Source organism: Arvicola amphibius, chromosome 7 (assembly GCF_903992535.2).
Source record: "Arvicola amphibius chromosome 7, mArvAmp1.2, whole genome shotgun sequence".
NCBI lineage: Eukaryota > Metazoa > Chordata > Mammalia > Rodentia > Cricetidae > Arvicola > Arvicola amphibius.
The window spans coordinates 50,979,029-50,999,224 of NC_052053.1; the positions used below are offsets into that span (position 1 = coordinate 50,979,029).

At 48.4% G+C, this 20,196-nt stretch overlaps 1 protein-coding gene across 1 annotated transcript in view; it reads right to left on the minus strand.

The window, feature by feature from the left end:
* The window catches only part of Garnl3 (GTPase activating Rap/RanGAP domain like 3), a 78,164-nt gene that overhangs the window by 33,536 nt on the left and 24,432 nt on the right, over positions 1-20,196 (minus strand). The window contains exons 7-12 of the mRNA XM_038337076.1: positions 16,651-16,726; positions 15,972-16,070; positions 13,343-13,446; positions 8,515-8,623; positions 5,591-5,636; positions 4,779-4,885 (exon numbers count right to left, since the gene is read on the minus strand). Coding sequence (XP_038193004.1) covers positions 4,779-4,885; positions 5,591-5,636; positions 8,515-8,623; positions 13,343-13,446; positions 15,972-16,070; positions 16,651-16,726 — 541 coding nt within the window. The remainder of the gene's footprint in view (positions 1-4,778; positions 4,886-5,590; positions 5,637-8,514; positions 8,624-13,342; positions 13,447-15,971; positions 16,071-16,650; positions 16,727-20,196) is intronic.

Consider the following 20,196-nt stretch of genomic DNA (forward strand, 5'->3'; position numbering starts at 1 on the left):
AACAAAGGGAAAAGGGCATTGCAGTCATTAATAGCTAGTGACGAGTGCTCGCTGCAAGGAAAGCCGCACGGTGAATGCCACCTGTCACTATAATGCTAGCATTATAATTGGGAAATGGCGCATCCCCCAAAAATGTCAAGGGCATGGCCCCAGCTGGTGGATCCAATCATTGGCAGTTATCTTGGATCAGGAAGGCTCTGATTTTATCAGCGGCCAACCTACTGGTTGGTTAACACTTTGTTTATTGGTGGGTGGTGGAGACATATGTAAGTGAGGTCTATTTGAAGAAGCAGGACATGGGGTAGTGCCTTTGAAGGATGGCTCTTGTCCCCTGGTCCTTTCTCTTGTTCTCTCTGCTTCCTGGCTACTGCGAGGTGAGCAGGCCCCCCCCCCCCATCGTGTCTTGCTGTCACAATGATGGTTGTTACCTTAAGCCAGGAGACAAGAGAAGGCTCCAAAAGCATTATCTAAAACAAGCCTTTCCTTCTTTCAGACAACATTTCTCTGTGTGGCCCTGGCTGTCCTGGAACTTGCTCAGAGATTCACCTGCTTCTGCCTCCTGAGAGCCTGGGCCACTGCTGTCCGGCCTTTTAATTTTCTCAGGTATTTTACTACAGTGATTAAAAATGACTAAATAAATTGGCATTACCATTGATCTAACCTTCCTTTCATAGCAGAATGCTTCAAATTTAAATTCCAAAGTATGGATTTATATAATCTGTAGGCGTATTTATCTTCCCTTTCTTGTTGGATTGTAAGCATCCAGAGCAGAGTGCAGATCTAATCTTAAAGACCTCTCTAGCCGTCCATCAGCTCATCCATCTTTTCCCAGTTTATTCCCCTAGGGTGTCATTCAATGGGACTAAGAGTGTGTGTGTGTGTGTGTGTGTGTGTGTGTATGTTTGTTGAAAAGAAAGAGCTGCTTTAGCACAGGACTTGGGTTCTTAGCTGATTGAATGTTTCTTTTGGAGGCGGTTAAGCATTTCATGGCCTACAGGCACTATGATCTAACAAGGTTGAGTTTGCGGTTACACGCCAGAGCTCAGACAGGTGTGTCCAAGAGGTTTAGCCTGAAGTCATGGGTGTGGAACCCAGTCTGTGACTGATGTGGAGTCTTAAGCACGATCCTATTATTATAGATGGCTGCTGTCATTTAAGTAATACCACACACACTCAGTACAGTGCTAGGCACATTGAGCAGAGTTTTTATTCTCGCTCAGTTTTCTCATCCAGAGGGTCGATGGGAAGGTCTGTTCATGGACTGAAAACAGAACTTGCTGGGGACAAGGGATTCCCTGGACACTTCCTATGGGCTGGGGCCACGCTGGGCTTGTTATTCAATGGCATCCCTTAGGAGTTTCTGAAATGCACACATTAGGAAGTTCTCTTTTTCTTTCTTGAGGATTTTCCAAATTAGTACATTAGAAAATTACATATTTTTGTTTTTTATTAACTAATTAATTGTTTTCCCAACCTTCTCTCTTCCCACTCCTTCCCCCCACCCCAATCCATTCCTCCTCCTTTCTCTTCAGAAGAGGGCAGACCTTGTATATCAGCCAGCCATGGCATACCAAAATTGTAGTAAGATTAGGCACTGCCTCTCCTATTAGGGTGGACGAGGCAACCTAGGAGTAAAGGGCCCAAAAGCAGGCAAGAGTCAGAGACAGCCCCACAGAAGACCAAGCTACACAACTGTAACATATGTGCAGAGGGCTTAGGTCAGTCACATGCAAGCTCTGTGGCTGGCGGTTCCTATCAGCCTAGGTTAGTTGATTGTGTGTGTGTGTGTGTGTGTGTGTGTGTGTGTGTGTGTGTGTGGTGTCCTTGGCCCCTCTGGCTCCCCTAATCCTTCCTCCCTCTCTTCCATAGGATTCCCCGATGTCTGCTTATTGTTTGGTTGTGGGTTTCTGTGTCTGTTTCCATCAGTTGCTGGGCACTGATACTTATGGACACCAAATTTTTGATAAAAAAAAGCCAGAAATATACAATGGAAAAAAGAAAGCATCTTCAACAAATGGTGCTGGTTTAACTGGATGTCAGCATGTAGAAGAATGCAGATAGATCCATTTCTATCACCCTGCAAAAAACTCAAGTCCAAGTGGATCAATGACCTCAACATAAAACCAGATACACTGGACCTGATAGAAGAAAAAGTGGGGAATAGCCTTGAAAGCTCTGGCACAGGAGACAGCTTCTCAAACAGAACACCAGTTGCAAAGGCACGGAGATCAACAGATAATAAATGGGACCTCATGAAACTGAAAAGCTTCTGTAAGGCAAAGGACACCATCAAAAGGACAAAATGGCAGCCTACAGAATGGGAAAACACCAACTCCACATCTGACAGGGGGCTGATCTCCAAAATATACAAAGAATTTAAGAAACTAGACATCAACAAATCAAATAATCCAATTAAAATAATGGGTACAGATCTAAACAGAGAATTCTCAGTGGAGGAATCTCAAAGGGCTGTGGGCAAGCTTTTCTGTATTTTTTTTTTTTTTGAGACAGGGTTTCTCTACATTGCACTTGCTATACTGATCTCGCTCTGTAGACCAGGCTGGCCTGGAACTTGCTCTGTTGACCTAATTTTGCCACTTGATTCTGATGTATGGATTCCAGCTACAAGTGGGTCCCCAGTGTTGTTCTCTGAACATCTGAGGCTAAAGCACCACAGGGTCTGGGCTCTTGCTATGCTACCAGCGTCCTACAGAACACTCGTCTACTCTGCCTGGCTCCTTCCCTCCTTCGAGCTGCAGCAACTGTTTGTTTGTTGCTTCCTATCTGACACCCTGGGCTTGATCCACATGGAATTTCCCAAGTCTGGATGCTCTGAAAACACAGCCTATCTGGCAACACTGTACTTCATCGGCTGGAGAGCACCGCCTGGCACTCTCTCCAGTCTTCCCCACTGTCATCTCCTATCCTCTGCCCCTGCCCCTCCACACACGAATATGTGACCCGTGTCCCAGCCACTGAACTGGCCCATGGACATGGAAGGTACAGAATCATCACCTCTGCCAAGTGGTTTGCAATCTGCTGCTGCTTCTAACGTTGGGGGCAGAATATTTCCCTATGACCCTGCCATGGGCCAAAGCTAACAGTGTGGAGAGTACCCAGCTACACCTCTTTAAGGGCTGTCCCCACCAGGAGACAGTTGTGAAGCATGTGGAAGCCCTGGGAGGGGCTGCTGGGATTTTGGAGGGAAGAGCCCCTTCAGCCAGCTTGGTTGTGAGTGGGATGCATTTGGTAACTGGAGTTATGTGACATCCATCCCTTCAAGTGCACTGTCACGACTGATACGGCATGGGAACCTTGCGTGGGTGCTGATGGAGGACTCGCGTGTAGGGTTATGGAGGAGACTAGTAGATAAGAAGACAAAGGGGGGGCTGGAGAGATGGCTCAGGGCTTAAGAAGCACTTGCTGCTAGTGGCACAGGCCTTTAATCCTAGCACGCAGGTGGCAGAAGCAGGCAGATCTCTGGAGAGTTTCAGGCCAACCTGGTCTACATAGTGAATTCAAAGCTACCCAGGGCTACATAATGAGACCTTGTCTCAAAAAACCAAAACCAAAACCAAAAACTGCAGAACTTCCTACTCTAGTAGAGGATCTGGGTTTCATTCCCAGCACCCATTGGGAAGCTCATAACTCCGGGTCCAAGGGAATAGTCCAGTGTCCCCTCTTCTGGCTTCCGTGGGCACAGCACCTGCATGCATGTGGTGCAATACACATATACACATAAAATTAAATAAATCTTTAAAGAAGAAACAAAGGAAGGACAACATGTCATCCAGCTCTTGCCTGGCCCGTGGCACTAGTTTTGGCCAACTCTGAAGGAGACTGACGACTAGAAGCTGAGTATCAGGTATAGATGTGGGATACTGTGAGGTTCTGGCCTCAGTCAATGCCACTGTGGAGTCAGGTGACTCAATGAGAGGACAGGAGCTTTCCCAAATGCTCTCAAACTACATAGCAACAGTGACAGAATTAGGCACTGTGTGCGTGGGTGTGGGGGCGGATGCCAGAGGGGCAGCTGCAGCCTCTAGTGTGCTGGCAGGAGACTGGAGTTGGCCTCTTTGTAGAGGGCACAGGCCAGGTGACAGAGCAGGTGACACCCCTAGGGTTCCAGGGCTGACAGTCTGGGCCTTTAGGAAGAGACTGCAGTGGATGGAGACCAGAGTCCTGATTCTGACCAATAGGTCCTGACGGGCTTTCTAGACACAATACCAAGGATGCTCTGAGGAGGTGTGGCCAGCTTCTGTCACGTGAATATGGGAGCTCAGAGTCAGGCCTTGGGAATCATCGGTAAGCTAGGATGCATGTGCACTAGTCCACCGGCTAGTGAGGCTGGGGCAGGAAGTTCTGCGTACTCTGTTCACACCCCACACTCCTGCACGTACACACTCTCCTTGCCCCAGGGTGTGTCATCACCATTTCCCCACCCCCACTCTGCTCAGATAAAGACACAGATAAGTAACGGCTGAGACTCAGAATGGTAGCATCAGAACCCGGGGTAGCAAGGCAAGTCTGAGGCCCCCAGGCACTGTGAGGGGTGAAGGTAGACAGTCTGCAAAGCAGGCACCGGGACAGTAAGTGTAGATGAAGACCCAGCAGGAAACCTACCTAGTACTGCCAGACACTAAACCTGGGCAACAGACGAACAGGTATGGACTATCTAAACCGTGACGCGTTCTTACACAGTGTCTGGGAGAGTATGAAGAGACACATCATTGTTCGTATGGAACGAGTGACAGGAGCATTTCAAAATGACAACTTACATTTCACAAGCAAAAAGTCCCTGAATTCCTGGTGGTCTGTAAACACCGGTGGGGATGGCAAGGGTGGGCCAAAAAGTGGCACACTTTCTTCTGAAAATATTTTCAGCCTACATAAAAAACATTCCAGAATTAGTTGGCTCTCTTCTTCAAAGATCACCAATATTTTTGCAAGTCAATTGTGTCCAGAGATCTGTGTACTATGCCACCCCTGGGCACCCCCTTCCAGGGGAGACCCAGTCTTTAGGGTTAGTTGACTAGCTTAAGGACAGGCTGTTCAGCAGTAATGGTGCCCTGAACAACCACGCACACAGGCAGGAAGTCTGGACTTTAAGGCTTGCTAAACACGCCAGAGGTACTCATACTCCCTCTACACCAGGTTCAAGGTCCCAGGGGGATGAATACTTTTCACAAATCTTCGAAGTCAGTACAAGACTGAGCTGAGATTCAAGCCATCTTCCCCTGACGGGTGGAAATGTCATTACTTTCACATCCTTCTAACAGATTAGTGTGGGGAAATGTATGGATATGTGGGCAAGGTGTAGTCTAGAGAAAGGGCACACCGGCCAGGGTCAGACAGAATGACTTCCCTACAAAACACCAAACTACCCCTGACCCCTGGGCCGCTGGACATAGTGAAACTGTATGGAGCGAAACTTTTCCTGAAGAGAGGTGGCTTTTCAGGATATTTTAAAAGGTGAGGAAATGTCTAATAAGCCATCCAGAAGAAGGCACATAAGGATTCTCTGAGCGTCACTGCCAACTGGTGAAGCAAATGTCAGGGTAAGAACAATAGAGACGAGGTCATCACCTACCTGTAATTGTCATTTTGCTGGTCATACCTCACTAAGGCAAAAATATCTGTGGGGACAGTCAAGGCAATTCATCAGTACCCTTGATGCTCCCACCTGACAGCTTGGGCCCTGAAAATCCTTGCTATAGAAGAGTCCTTGAGCAGGCCTTTCTGTGACGAGGCACCTACTGCTCTTAGGTTGGGACAGAAAGTCACCTTTTTTAGGACAGACAGCTTCAGAGAAGACACATCAGAGCCCCGTGTCTAGGGTTAGCTTCTGTGTGCTCTTCTGCTGGGAAAGGGTTAGACGACTCCCCCAAAGCAGCAGCCAGCAGAACCAAAGGAGCAGTTCCCTCGCCTGGAACCCGAAAGGGATCCTGCCATGGATGACTCATCGATTTCATCCACACATTCTGAGATGGGAAAACAATCGCAGTGTTTCTACCGTACACCTTCCCTCTCCTCCTGCCGTGGTAGACAAAATAGCACCAGAGAACAAGCCAAGGCAGCTGGTAGCAGCTTCAAAGCAGAGTCGACTCTGCTTGGGCTGGAGCCCAAAGTGTCCAGAATAGCTAACTGCTCAGGTGTGGATCAGCAGCAAAGCATTTGTCTAACAAGTGGGAGGCCTGGTTTCCATCCAGCACTTAAGAAAAAAGGATAAATATGTTATGGGACTTCCATCTCAATATAACTCTTAAAAAAAACCCAAACAGCACAACCACCTGCACGGAGCAGGTTTTTGCCTGCCCTGCCCTCCTTTCTCATGGCCAGCCCTGCTGCTGTCTAGGGCTGAAGCCAGCAGCCTCGGGTACCCACTCCTGTGCTCTGTGAGATGAACTCATAGTAACTGTCTTTTGGTTCTTTTTAGAATTCCATGTGTCAAGTCCAGTGTGGAGAATCTCCAATAAGGAGCATCCAAAAGCCTCCCTGACACCACAAATCCCCGTCTTCCCTGCTCCACTCAGAACTTTCCTGTCAGGCAAGAAAAATCACCATAAAAAACGGTGACTGTTAGTGCCACAGACAATGAATGTGGGCACCAGGGCATAAGCAGGGTGAGCAGAGGCACTCGCATGGGCTGGCCTCCACTTACTTGTGATCGCCTACCCTGGGGAGAAATCTGGCCATTTCTACTTCTAAACACTTCCTTGCAAGTTCAGTTTCAGGAGACGGCTAGAATATAGGGAGCAGCGTCACCCACAGACACAGGAAGCACAGGGCTCTGTCTCTGGGTACAGGTGTGGTGAGGCCAAGCTTCATTCTGAAAAGCTATTGCATGTCCTTTACTTACTGTGGCTAACCTACCGAGTTCTGCTCTTGCGGTCTGTGACCAAGGCAAGTGAACAATGGCTGAAGTCTGGCAGACCAGGATGAGAAATACATGCCCTGGGGTTGCCTGGCTGAGCTCTGCTGAGGTCACTCCTCCCCATCATGCCCTGGGGCTGCCTGGCTGAGCACTGCTGAGGTCACCCCTTCCCATCATGCCCTGGGGCTGCCTGGCTGAGCTCTGCTGAGGTCACCCCTTCCCATCATGCCCTGGAGTTGCCTGGCTGAGCACTGCTGAGGTCACCCCTCCATCTACAGACAGTTTGAGCTGAGCAGGACTAGGTAAAGTGAACAACATCATTAATTCAACCATATCTCATCCTTCAGTTTAGCAGCTACCACCAGGGCTTAGAGTAAATTCTCTCTCTCTCTCTCTCTCTCTCTCTCTCTCTCTCTCTCTCTCTCTCTCTCTCTCTCTCTCTCTCTCTCTCTCTCTCCCTCTCCCTCTCCCTCTCCCTCTCCCTCTCCCTCTCTCTCTCTGTTTGCCTCTGCCTCCTAACTGCTGGGATTAAAGGCGTGCGCCACCACCACCCAGCATTAGAATCATTTTTCATGGCGACCTTCTGCCTCAGCCTCTTGAGTATAATTATAGGTATGAGCAGCATGCCCAGATATTTTTTTCATGTTTGAGACAAGGTTTCGCTATGTAGACCCTCCTGCCCAGGCGTCAGTGTGTGGGGCTTTGGTACTTGAGGTCAACTTCCCGGAGGATCCACTACTTATTCTTCAGATTCATTCATGACCAGTGGATAACGGGATGTTCCCCTCATTTCAGAGACTTTCTGAGAAAAGGAAGACATTTTGGAAGTTAAAGCTGGGAGTGGTGGCATGTAATTGTGGTCTTAGCACCCAGAGGTCGGAGGCAGGGAAGCTAAGTTCTAGACTCCCTGAGGGTTAGCTGTGGAATACTCTTCTATCCACGGCATGGCTGATGGGCTCAGGAACACAGCCATAGCGGCTACCTGCCCAAGACTAGGCCATGACCATTCCATTGTGGACAGGGAGGGATTCATGAGGCCCTACCCCTTCCCTGAAGAGCTGTAGGCAGTTAACAGTGGCTGTGATACAGAGTCCTAGCCTCAGTGGCGGAGCTGCTGGTAAACTGCCTTTGCTCAAATATATAACTGTTCCCAATGCTTATGCAAGCTTTGATTAAATACAGTGGGACACACAGAGACAAGAAAGCCAAGAGTGGGAAGACGAGGTTCACCAGGGGAGAGAGAACGATGAGAGGACAGTGGAGGGTAGGATCAAGGTCATGTGTGTGTGTGCGTGCGACCCTGAGAAAGTCAGGGTAGGATCAAAGCCATGTGTGTGACCCTGAGAAAGTCAGGGCAGGACCAAGGTCGTGTGTGTGTGTGTGTGTGTGCACGCGTGACCCTGAGAAAGTCAGGGTAGGACCAAGGCCATGTGTGTGACCCTGAGGAAGAGCACTAAGATAACCACAACACCCCGAGAATTACTCCCCACCACTGCAGAGGTGGAAGACTTTGGAGAAGGACAGTGCAGTGCTTAGGCAAAAATTCCCCGACAACGCGTCAGGCTGGCCACCCGGGATGCGTCTATCACCAAGGTCTGGTGAGGCTGCTGAGCTGGAGCATTTATGCAGGCCCAGGATACGTGTAAAATGGGAGCGGATCATTGAAGGCTTAAAGGCGGGAGAAGATTCCTCTCCTTCCTGGAACACGATGGTGACGATATCGTTTCCAATGTGGCGTTTCCTTTCCACCTGTGGGGAGCATAAACGACGCGGTGAGAAGAGCTGCTCCCCCAGGACACACCCAGGTAAAGCGCACTGCAGCAGCCGCCACAGCCGCCACAGCCCCACCGCTATGCCTCTGCAAACTGTCGGGGTGACTCTCCCAGTGAGGCTTCTTCATTTCCTCTGCCCTCAGCTAATGCCCCTTGCCAGGCTCAAGACCCCCATTCCCAACAAACATTACTGCTTCTATCATGTTTAACAGGCTTCCTCATCCCCAGAGCTGTGTTTGAGGTCCAAACAGGAGTACGGGAGGCCTACATGAGGGTGTCTGGGAGACAGCACACATGTAACCAGGGCTTCAAGCAGGCTATTGTGTGCCCCGCCACTGATCTACACTACAGCTCATCTGAGTAATCTGCACATTCATATGGCGACAAAATATCTCTACAGAATTTGATCTCATGTAGACAAACATACATAAATACACACACACATACATACATACATACATACATACATATATACATACACACACACAAACAAAATAGTCAGTCACAAATAAGTAAATAAAAGGGTAATCAGCTTTCCCACATTCCTCTCAGAACATATGCTTTTGGGAGGCCTGAGCCAGTGGAGAAGTGTTGATGAGGGAACCACTGAGAGGCCTTGGGAAGCCTTCAGACTCCATGCTGTGGGGAAGGGCGGCTCTGCTAATGTCCGTTGAGTCTCTATTCCATACCATAAACTCCTGGAGCGCGGACTGAGCAGCCTGGAGGAATGGCTCAGTGATTAAGGGCACTGCCTGCTCTACCAACTGAGCCGGTGTGTCTGTGTGTCTCTGTGTGTATATGTGCATCTTTGTATATATTGTGTATATATGTGTGCATTTATGTATTGTAGTGATATTTCATTTGTATTTAATAAAGCTTGCCTGAAGATCAAGAGCAAAAGAGCTGCTCTGGTCAGTCTTACAGACCAGGCAGTGGTGACACACACCTTCAATCCCAGTAGCCACACTAATTTGCCATAGAAATCGGGCGGTAGTGGTGCACACCTTTAATCCCAGCACTAGAGAGGAATATAAGAGGAGACAGCTCTCACACAGTCTCATTCTGAGGATTCCTGGAGGCAGGATTGTCATTTCAGACTAAGGTAGAGGTAACAGCCAGTGGCTGGTTGTTTCAGGTTGAACCCCAATATCTGTCTCTGGGTTTTTATTAATTGAGCTATAACTGCTTTTGCAGGGGACCTGAGATCAATTCCCAGCACTGACATTAGGCTGCACACAGTGGCCTGTAATTCCAGTTCCAGGGGATTGGATAACCTCTTCTTGCCTCTGAGGGTACCTTATGTGGAACACAGACACATGCAGGCAAAACACCCCCCCCCCCACACACACACACGAAGAGTTTAAAAAGTAAGGAAGCACTCTAGCTCTCCAGAGGCAGGGAGGAAGATCAGGAGTTCAAGGCCAGCTTCAGTTACACAGTGAGTTCTAGGTTAATCTGAGCTGCATGAGATGGTGTCTCCAAAAACAAAAGTAACAGGGATGAAGAGAGACCTCAGTGGCTAACTGGGCATGCTACTCCTGCAGAGGGCTGAGGTTGCATTCCCAGCACCAATGCCTGCGGCTCATAACAACCTGTATTTCCACCTCCAGGGGATCTGATGCTCTCTTTTGGTCTCGATGTGTGCTGGACTATATGTGTACACATAATCAGAAAAAAAGCAAACAAAAAGGAGTGAATCAGACATATACACTATAACACAACCCTTAAAAATAAGGAGACTACTAGATGCCAGTTTCTAAAGACCATATATTGAGCTGGAGAGATGACTCAGAGGTTAAAAGCACTGACTGCTCTTGCAGTTCAGTTCCTAGTACCCACTTGGTGGCTCACAGCCATCTGTCACTTCAGTTCATTGGATCTGGCATGGGCTCCACTGTGGGCTACTGAATGCACAGGGTACATTTATATTCAGGCATACACACACACACACACACACACACACACACACACACACACACACACACAAATATTTAAAGACCTTGCATTACACAACGCTCCATAGCTCCATATGCGGCTAATGCTTCATCTGCTATCTGACGAGGCAGTGCTGGCCAGTGTTGGGGAGAGGACTGTAAGGCTTTCACTGAAGCTTGTTTGTTTGCTCTAAGTGGGGTGCTGATGCCTGAACCCAGGGTTCCACACATTAGACAAGCACTCCACCCCTGAGCCCCAACCCCCCAGTGTAAGTTTTCTGATGCTACTATTGAAATGTAAGGTTAACAGCATTCAGGATGGTAGAGAAGACGGGTGAGGTCTATCCTCTTCACATGACCCCAAGATCCTAAGAGTTTCAGCTGCCATGAAGAGGCCTAGCAGCAGAGACCTGGGTCTTCCCAACCAAACAGAGAAGACATCTTGCACACAGGAGTCTCAGCACATGCAGCTTCCTCAGCCCCTGAGTTTCCTGCTTCAACATACCCTTGACCAGAGTTCTCCTAAAACAAGAACAGCTTCAAGGCCCCTATGGTCCCCAGGGTCCACGAGAGCCCCATTACTTCTTTCTTTCTGTCAGACCATACAACAGCATTTGCTATTTCCTCCCTCTCTGCACATTCCCCTCCACCTCCGGCCCCCCCCAGTACTACAGCACCACCCCAGGACACTGGGCTGCTGTATCCTTTCCCTCTTCCTAGAATCAAGAGTTTTATGTGTTCAGTAAAAAGCCTTTGTGGCCCCTTTAAGTTTGCATTTCTTTTGCTGAATAAAGGTTCATTTACACCAGTGACATTTATTCATGCAGATAACTTCTTTCAATGCACAAAAAGGTGACAAGAGTCTCATCCAATGTAAGCATAACCCCCCAAATCCCATCTGTCAAAACCTAGCAGCTGGAGGCTGGAGAGATGGCTCAGTAGTTAAGAGCACTTGTTGCTCTTGCAGAGGTCCTGGGTTTGATTCCCAGCACCTACATGTGGCTCACAACCATCTTTAACTTCAGCTCTAGGTGAGCAAACTCCCTGTTTTTTTCTCTGGGGGCAACACAAACATACACACATGGTGCACATACATACACACAGGCAAAACACTTATACACATTTAAAACAAACCAAACTCCAGCAGCCCATATCTTTGTTGTGTCTAAATTCCAATAAGTTGGAAATTTTTTTCCTAAATATGGCCAACCTCTAGGTGAGTAAGGAGAACTCTGGGGGGTGGGCATTCCCAGCATGGCCAGCCCATGCAGACACTCAAGGTTAACTTCAACATCAATCTGAAAGCCACTTTTAACACCACATAACCAACTATCTTAGTTAGAACTTCTCTAGACATGATAAACACAATCGACCAAAATCAACTTGGGGAGGAAAGGGTTTATTTCGGTTTACAGCTGCCACACTCCACCATCTGAGGAAGTCACGGCAGGAGCTGATGCAGAGGCCATGGAGAAGCGTTTCTTACTAACTTGTCCCATGCCTTGCTCAGTCTGTGGTTTTTTTGTTTGTTTGTTTGTTTGTTCTTTGCTTGTTTTGTTCTTGAGACAAGGTTTCTCTGTGTTGCCCGGCTGTTCTGGAACTTGCTCTGTAGACCAGGTTGGCCTCTGTCTCCTGAGTGCTGGGATTTAAGTGCCACCACCTCATGGCTACAGCCTTTTATAAATGGGTTGGGCCTTCTCACATCAATTATCAATTAAAAAAAAATGCACCACAGGCCACTCTGGTGAAAGTACTTTCTGAATTGAGGTTCCCGCCTCCCAAATGACTCTAGTTTGTGCCAGGTTGATAGAAACTAGCCAGCTCATCAACTTATTTCATGCTCTAGAATCTCATTCTGACAAGGCCAAAGGCACACTGAGTGAAGCCACAGGGTGAAGGCATGTTAAACACAGGACAGTCTGTAAGGCTTCATGTGGTTTGAGTGGGTCTCCCAGTTACATGTGCTCAGCCTGGCTCCCAGCGTGGTGTTGCTAAGGGATGGTGGTGTTTTGAGAGGCGGGGCCTGGTAGCCGGTGGATGAGGTCTTAGGAGGGGTTAATGCTTTTCTCGTGGGAGTTCAATTTTACTCACTTAGGTTTGTCTGGAACCAAACCTGGATTTCTCATGCTTCTTTTTTCCCATGCAATTTCTTCTACATCTGCACTAACATGATGACACCATGAGTATCTCATTAAAGCCCAGGAAGCACCAGTGTTCTCGAAGCTACATGACTGAGCAGAATGAACCTCTTTTCTTTATAAAGTACCCAGTCCTCAAGTATTTGGTTATGGCAAACACAACATAGACTAGTAAGTCTTTAAAACCACAGCCGAACATGTACAAGTACATATATGTGTACACCATACACTCACTAGCATCTCTGACCCTTCTTTAGATGACAAAGGCAGTAACAATATGCTTCCTAAGCCTTGTTTGCTGTTCACACACAGACTATAAAAAGTGTCTGGGCCGGGCGTTGGTGGCGCACGCCTTTAATACCAGCGCTCGGGAGGCAGAGGCAGGCAGATCTCTGTGAGTTCGAGACCAGCCTGGTCTACAAGAGCTAGTTCCAGGACAGGCTCCAAAGCCACAGAGAAACCCTGTCTCAAAAAAAAAAAAAAGTGTCTGAACTGGCCCTGGTAACTGAAGCCAGGCTCACAGTAACACACCCAGTCTCTAGTTTATAAATCATTGCAATGGTCATCCCACATTCAGTCACTGTCTGACGGCTGTGTTTCCAAAGCCGCTGTGGTCACAAGTACCTGCTGTCTGTTCTCTTTGGAATACGGCAACATGGTGGAAACGTGAAACATGACCTCATGCCCTTGGTACACAGTATAGACTGAGTGGCTCCCTGTGGTGTTATCTGTAAAACACAAGAACACAGTCAGTGGGCATACGGAACAAGGCGTGCAGTACACAATCCCTGTGGTGTTATCTGTAAAACACAAGAACGTAGTCAGGGTATATACAGAAGAAGGCGTGCAGTGCACAGTACATTCTCAAAGACCGCCTGGGTTCATCCGTGCTGGTGAGCAGGAGTAGATCACCTGAATGCCAACTCTGCCCTTCCCTCGAGGCTCCTGCCCATGAGGAAAGACCTCGCTCACACTCTCTAAGCTCCCTGCTGCCTGCTGCACATCTAGCTTGTATTACAGGAAGTCAGGAAAAGTCTGGCTAGTAAGGGAGAGCATGCTGCAGCACCCCATCTTCCTGTGGCTGTAAGGTAAGGGCTACAATTCTCGCATGCTGATGTGGCTGTGATGCCCACAAAATCAAGTTGAGGTTTCTAAGAACTGTGCTTGATTAAAGGCTCTGAAGGTAGACGGACTAGGACCCGAGTTTTCATTGGCTATATTGCTCCCGTGCCCCTCCCCAGAATTAAGGCTTTATCATTTTTTTGTAATTCAATTTTTAGAACTATGTTACTTTGTGTTCGTATGTGTGTGCACATGTGTGGGAGTCCAAAGGTCCATGTCCAGGGTCTTCTTCAATTGCTCTCTACTGGATCTTTTCTCCAAGCCTGGCTGTTGGATTTACAGCCAGTATATCAGTTATCCATTGCTGTATAAGCTATTCCTAAACTTGGAGGATTAAATCAATGACTAACACTTATTTTTAAAGAGTTAAGTATTTTTATGTGTTTGAGTGTTTTGCCTGCATGTATGTTTGTGCGCCAAGAATTTACAGTGCCCATGGGGTCCAAAAGAGGGTATCAGATCTCCTAGAACTGGAGTTACAGACAGTTTCTCTGATCCTGTTTCTTAATTTAAAAATGAGGACAGTAGTATCTCTCAGGGATGCCGGGAAGACTCAGCAAGATGGTCCCTGAAAAGTGCTAACCTAACAGGAGAGCTGGGCTATGAGACAGCTCAGTAGATGGCGGTCAGGACCACCACAGTGAGGCTGAGAGCCGAGCATGGTGATGAGCTCGCGAGCACGTCACATACACGAGAAAGCTTGTCAGAGGGAGGCTGGGTGGCACCTTCCACCTCTGAACTGGTACCATGGCATTGCCATGGCAGTCCTCATGCATTGCTTTCATGCTGAATTTGTGGGGACTTCCAGGAAGACAGGCTCCCAGACAGTCAGGCTACCTGGCCTGGAGTCTGTCACATTTAGGCGGAAGGAGCATTGTACCACCCTCCCGGCTTTCTATGGGCTTGACCGATGAGCAAACGAAACTACAAACACAGGAGCACACACACAAAAAAGTGCTAGAAATGCCCCTCAGACAGATGCCAACCTAAGTGACTCAAGTCCAAACTTGCCAACTAGTCTCTCTTCATCCCCTCCTACCATTCCAAGTCTCCCCTTCAAATCCCCGAGATCTCTCTCCATCAGCCACTTCAGGCCAGAAAGCCGGCACCCAGTGAGACTCCTCCTTCCTCTTCATCCCCATTCTCCATCACCATGGGATCCTGTGATCTCTGCCTCAGAGGCTCTGGAACGTGCACTAGTCTCCCTGCCAGCCCGACGCTCCAGCAGCCACAGTCATCGTCACCCCTCCCCCCCATTCAGACTGTGGAATCTGCTTCTCCAATGGCTCCCTGGCCTGCTCCCTTCAGGTCTGCCCTAAGGGACCCTCACTACTCTCCTACTCGGTGACATACAAGGGGACTTCAAACTCCCTACGGGGCCATCCCTTCCCTTCTCTAGTCTTCATTGCAACCTTCTTGGTCCCTCTGCTCCTTCCAGCCAGAAAGATATTCTCTTAGTTTCTAGAAGAGCACACCATGTTCTCTCCTGCCTCAGGGACTTCACAGATGTTCCCTGTTTGGAATTCTTTCCTCAAGACTCCAACTGTTCCCACTCATCATTCCCTTGTTCCCTCGGAGAAGTGTTCTATTCTCCAGACTCGGCAGAGAGCCTGTGGCACTCTCTGTGGCTCCTGATTCCTGTGAGCAGTGACTGCCAAGCGATTTCATAACTGTTACCCGTGTGCCGCCTGTGCTGCCCAGGGGACTGTCGGCTTTATGCATAGGCAGGGACCCTGCTGCTTTATGCATACTGACCGCAGAGACCAGCAGGGTCTTGGAACACATGGTGCTCATTGGTAAATATAGCTATGGGACAACTGAAACTTGTGTTGTAAGTGCCCCTGGCTGACGGGAACCACAGTGGTACCAGGTGATATATATGATATGATATGATGATATACGATACCAGGCGGTATAGCCTTATGAGATTCCACAACAGATGTGGTCCTTCCTTGATGAAAATGCCATTCATTTGCTCATGACTTCATGTATTTATTGATCATGTCTCTGGTGCATCCTATGGGTCTTATAAAGTTAGTGGAGTTGACGATCACGCCCAGTGACCCATGTCACATTGGGGATGACCCTCAAGTAACAGAATTTTACTAATTCCAACAAGGAGCAAGCTTACTTTTGGTGTCCAGACCGCCACGGTAGCCTGTCCAGCCCTTTAGAGTAATGGTGTCTCCGAGGAGATTCAAAAATTTTTGAAAAGCTTCACTTCCAATTTCTGCAAGAAAAGGCAAGGGATGAGAAAAGCATCGATCTCTGGTCATTTCCTGGCCATAATGAATTCAATGGACAGTGAGGTGGTTTTGACGTGCATAGTATCAAAACACGAGGTCACCTGGCCCCCCACCCAGGGGCCACGAGGAGGCCAAGGGAGGAAAACAGATCCAGATGAACCAGGTTCTACTGCGCTTTGCCCAGTGATAAACAGGGCTGTGACATGAAGGGTACAAATACAGGGAGAGAAAACCATCTTTACACTCAACCAGAACCAGCGAGGAAGGACCCTGCACTCTGTAGAACCAGATTCTCCAAATTCATGTGGTCTCCTCCCCTCCCAGCCGTGTTCCCCAGGGCCCATCGAGGGACCTGTAGATGTCAGGTGATCAGTAAAATACTTGGCAAACAAATGAAACTGGTCCTTAGGAAACTCTGTAAGCCGCCTCCTGGGATTGGAGATGCCAGCCCAACCAAATATTCAGTTTCGGCTGCAGGAAAGCAGCAAAGAGCAGGGTCTCCCTCAGCAGGGGTGAGGTGAAGGGCAGGGTCTCTCTCAGCAGGGGTGGGGAGGGGCTGCTCACCATTACTGAACATCTCGTCATCTGTAAGTTGTCCATCTTTGGCAAAAAGAACCCCGAATTTGAAATTCACAGAGCCCTTACAATGAGACAGCAAAAGACATGCAAATTAATTTTATCACTGAAGCACACAGTTTTAAGGTATGATGTTTGTCATTTCGGATCACTGCAGTTGCCAGAGTGGACACTTGGGGGAGTCCTTCCTCCCATTGGCCCCGACTGGCCATTGTTAGCAAGAGACTCTCATTTTTCTGTAGCTTACAAAATAGCTAGCAGGTGAGGCGATCCATTTCTCTACCAGTTCAGTTGTAATTTCATTATTGCTGACATCAGGAGGATTCCAAGCCCGAGCAGGGGCAGCAGGGTTCTGCTGATGACAAACGGCCACAGGCACCCATGGGTCTGGCATCACATTCTGATCCACCCGTCAGCAACAGTTCCCAGAAGACTAGGGGAGCTAATTGTAACTCAGAGCCAAACATAACAATCTTAGACTAAAGTCTGGTAGGCTCTTCTAGAAATAGATATGGAAATTGTGGGCAATTTATATGAAAAGCTCGCCCCCACTCCTGAAGATATTTAATCTGAACAAGTCACAGATGTGCAAATGAAAGACAAAGCAAGCCAAGCAAGCACGGCTATTCCCAGTTTGAGTTTATGATTCTCAGCTCTGCAGAGGACTCATAGAATTTGACCCTGCAGAAAGGACCAACACCAATGAGTGATGGAAGCTGCTTCAGGGAAGAGAAGACAGAGGGATGGAGTCAGGGGGCAGAAAGCAGACGGGCAGCTGTTACTCTTTAAAGACTTGGTTATTACTTATGTGTTTGTTACGTGTTGCCACAATTCATTATCATATATGTATGTGGTGGTTCTATGCATCACACAAGTCCATGTGCCCGCAGAAAAGGGCATTGGGCTCCTTGGAGCTGGAGTTACAGGCAGCATGAGCTGCTGGGTGTGGGCGCTGGGAACCAAACCAGAGTTCTCTGCACGAGCTGTACAAGTTCTTAGTTGATGAGTCATCTCTCTAGCCCATCCATTCTGTGTTCTTAATGATTTTGTCCTTAATCTGGGCAGGGGATTTGTATGTTATTCTCTATACTTCTGCGCGTGCCTGCATTATGTAATAATAAAAGCCTCTTCATGGAAGAACATCAGCATTACAAGGCCGACTGACCCGCCACTAGGTGAAGGATTCCGGGTGTTGGTCAGTCAAGGTGTGGGTGATCTAGAGTACTAGCCAATGGGGCCAGGGGTGAGGGGTCAAGGAAGAACGCCAGGACTCAGAAGTGGAGTGGTAAAATTAAGACTCTGAAAACCCAGCCTGTTGATGGCTCAGTGATTAAAGTGTTCACCACACATGCAAGAGAACTGGAATCCAGATCCCCAGAACCCACATGGAAGTGTGCTAGGTATGACAAGGTGCCTGCTTCCTAGCCCAGAAACGCAGAGTTAGGGGATCCCCAGAGCAAGTTGGCTAGCAAAACTGAATGGTTTAGGTAGCTTTGTATTTGACTAGGAGATCCTGACTCAATGAATAAGGTAGGAGAGGGATAGTGGATGAGTCCTAACGTCAACCCAAGGCATATGTAAGTGCACATGTACCCAAACACACACAAACAAGCACACACTGCATACACATATACTTATGAAAAGAAGAAAAAGAAAAGAATCTGAAAAGCCATGCCTGAGGCTGTTCTTCAAAACCTTTCTCTCCCTAATACACCTGGCAAATAGGTACATGCCCTTCAGTGACTTTCTGTACAGACACAGAAATAGGGAGGGCGTTGCTACCTTATCCCTATACCCAGAACTCTTCCCCAGCAGACAAGCCTCAGCTCCAACAGCAATTTCCAGAGAGGTCACCTACCACTGCCACCATTCAGCCTTTATACCACTATCCCCACTATAATTTTTTCCTCCAAGACTGGTGGTGGGCTTCTCTGTGTAGCCCTAGTTGTCTTGGAACTCACTCTGTAGACCAGGCTGGCCTTGAACTCACAGGGACCCACCTGCCTCTGCCTCCCAAGGGCTGGGATTAAAGATGTGCGCCACCATTGCCCAGCCCCCACTATAATTCTTATGTTGTACATGTCTCTGTTTCTCACTGGTGCCTGAGCTGCTGAAAGATGACCCCACACTTTAATTAGTATTGAGTTTGCAGAGCGAGCACAGGGCTGGGGACAAATGTGGCGTTGTGACTGCGTAAGGAGCAAGGAAAACAGCAAAGGTGGACAGAAAGCACTTGCTTTTTCTCTGCTAGCCAGCTTTTGGCTGATTTTTTGGGGAGATTTTTTTAAAGGCTTACTTTCTTGTTTTAAGTTGTGTGTGTGGCAGTGTGTGCACACAACTTCAGGTGTTTGTGGAGGCCAGAGGTGTGGGACTCCTGAAGCTGGAGTTACAGGGGGTAGTATAGGTTGCCTGAGTGGGCGCTGGGAACCAAACTCGGGCTCCATGAAAGAGCATACTCTTAATCACTGGGCTATCCCTCCAGCCCTGATCTCTGCAGTTTCATCAGGAACCTCTACCTATTAGGGTTTCTACCGCCATCACTTTTCTTCCTTATTCTGGAGAAACGGCAGTAGTAATCATGTGTCTCCAAGATGGTGGCATCTCTTCTGTTCTTGCACCCTCTTAAAAAGCACCCATAGCCAGGTGGCAGCGGTGCGCGCCTTTCATCCCAGCACTCGGGAGGCAGAGGCAGATGGATCTCTGTGAGTTCAAGGCCAACCTGGTCTACAGAGTGAATTCCAGGACAACAGGCTCCAAAGCTACAGAGAAACCCTGTCTTGAAAAACCAAAACAACAACAACAGCAGCAGCAGCAGCAGCAGCAGCAAAAGTATCCATAGAAATCTGTAGTCTAGCAGATAGCCCTTTTAGAGCAATCACAAAACGTCTGAAGCAATGGTCCTCCAAACTTGGCCTCCAGGCTTCGGGAGCCCTGGAGGGGTTGTTAGAAGATGACTGGCTCATGGTCCAGTGTTTCCAGCTCACTAGGTCTGATATCTGGCTTGGAAGTTTGCATCAAAAAGGTTTGGAAGTTTGCCTCCAAAAGGTTTCTATTAGATGATCTTGCTGCTGTCCTGAAAACAGACTGAGAACCAGGGGACTAAGGGACAAACTGGGAGGCTTCAAGGCGACCCAGGATCAGGTTCAACCGATCCGATAGACAGTAAGCACAGGGCAGAAGGACTAGGTGAACTAGCGGCTCATTACAACCAGAAAGGGCCCACAGTCCACAGACAGGGACGTCCAGGGAAGAAGAGACTTGCCGAAGACTGGTCATAAGTGAGAAGCAGACTGAAGCTGGGATCTAGGCCTCCTGACTCTTGACCAAGGTTCTTGCCAATAGCACATAGTGTTCCCAGGACAGGTCTGTACTGAGCAAAGCTGAGAGCACAGGCAGAGATGGGGCCTTCATGTAAGTAGCCAAAACTTTATGCAATGTCATGAGGATGTTGTGAGGTTGGCAGCATGCTACCAGTACCCTGGCTGAGGCCTTGGAAGGGCCGGGTTTGTAAGACGCGTTATCCCAGTCAGGCTG